At 40.2% G+C, this 321-nt stretch overlaps 1 protein-coding gene across 8 annotated transcripts in view; it reads right to left on the bottom strand.

Moving 5' to 3' along the window:
* LOC119587011 (inversin-like) overlaps positions 1-321 on the bottom strand; it is a gene marked incomplete at its 3' end in the record, with an annotated part of 27,467 nt that overhangs the window by 19,522 nt on the left and 7,624 nt on the right. For 3 of the 8 annotated variants that reach the window (XM_037935752.1, XM_037935750.1, XM_037935751.1), the window contains 1 exon segment: positions 46-231. In XM_037935752.1, coding sequence (XP_037791680.1) covers positions 46-231 — 186 coding nt within the window. 8 annotated transcript variants of the gene reach the window in all.

Raw genomic sequence — 321 nt, forward strand, 5'->3', positions numbered from 1 at the left:
CAGCTACAACACTTACAAAGACGAAAATAAAGTGAGGTAATGTACCTCCTGGCTAAGTTGACCTGAGGGAGAGACAGAATAAATTGGACTGTTCAATACATGCAGTGGACTTCCAGGCACAATCTGAAGTGGACTGACGGGCAGCAGCAGACAGCTTCCACAGGTTGGGTTAGCCATATGATTGAAATCTGCAGTACAAGCTGAAGTGCTAACAGTGGAATCAGCACCTCCCTGATTGATTCAATTATAATATATGAATATAATGAAAGAAATCAAGCTTAATAGAAAGCATTCATGCATTATTATTGATGGGTACAAATC

This window comes from Penaeus monodon, chromosome 22, assembly GCF_015228065.2.
Source record: "Penaeus monodon isolate SGIC_2016 chromosome 22, NSTDA_Pmon_1, whole genome shotgun sequence".
Classification (NCBI taxonomy): Eukaryota; Metazoa; Arthropoda; class Malacostraca; order Decapoda; family Penaeidae; genus Penaeus; species Penaeus monodon.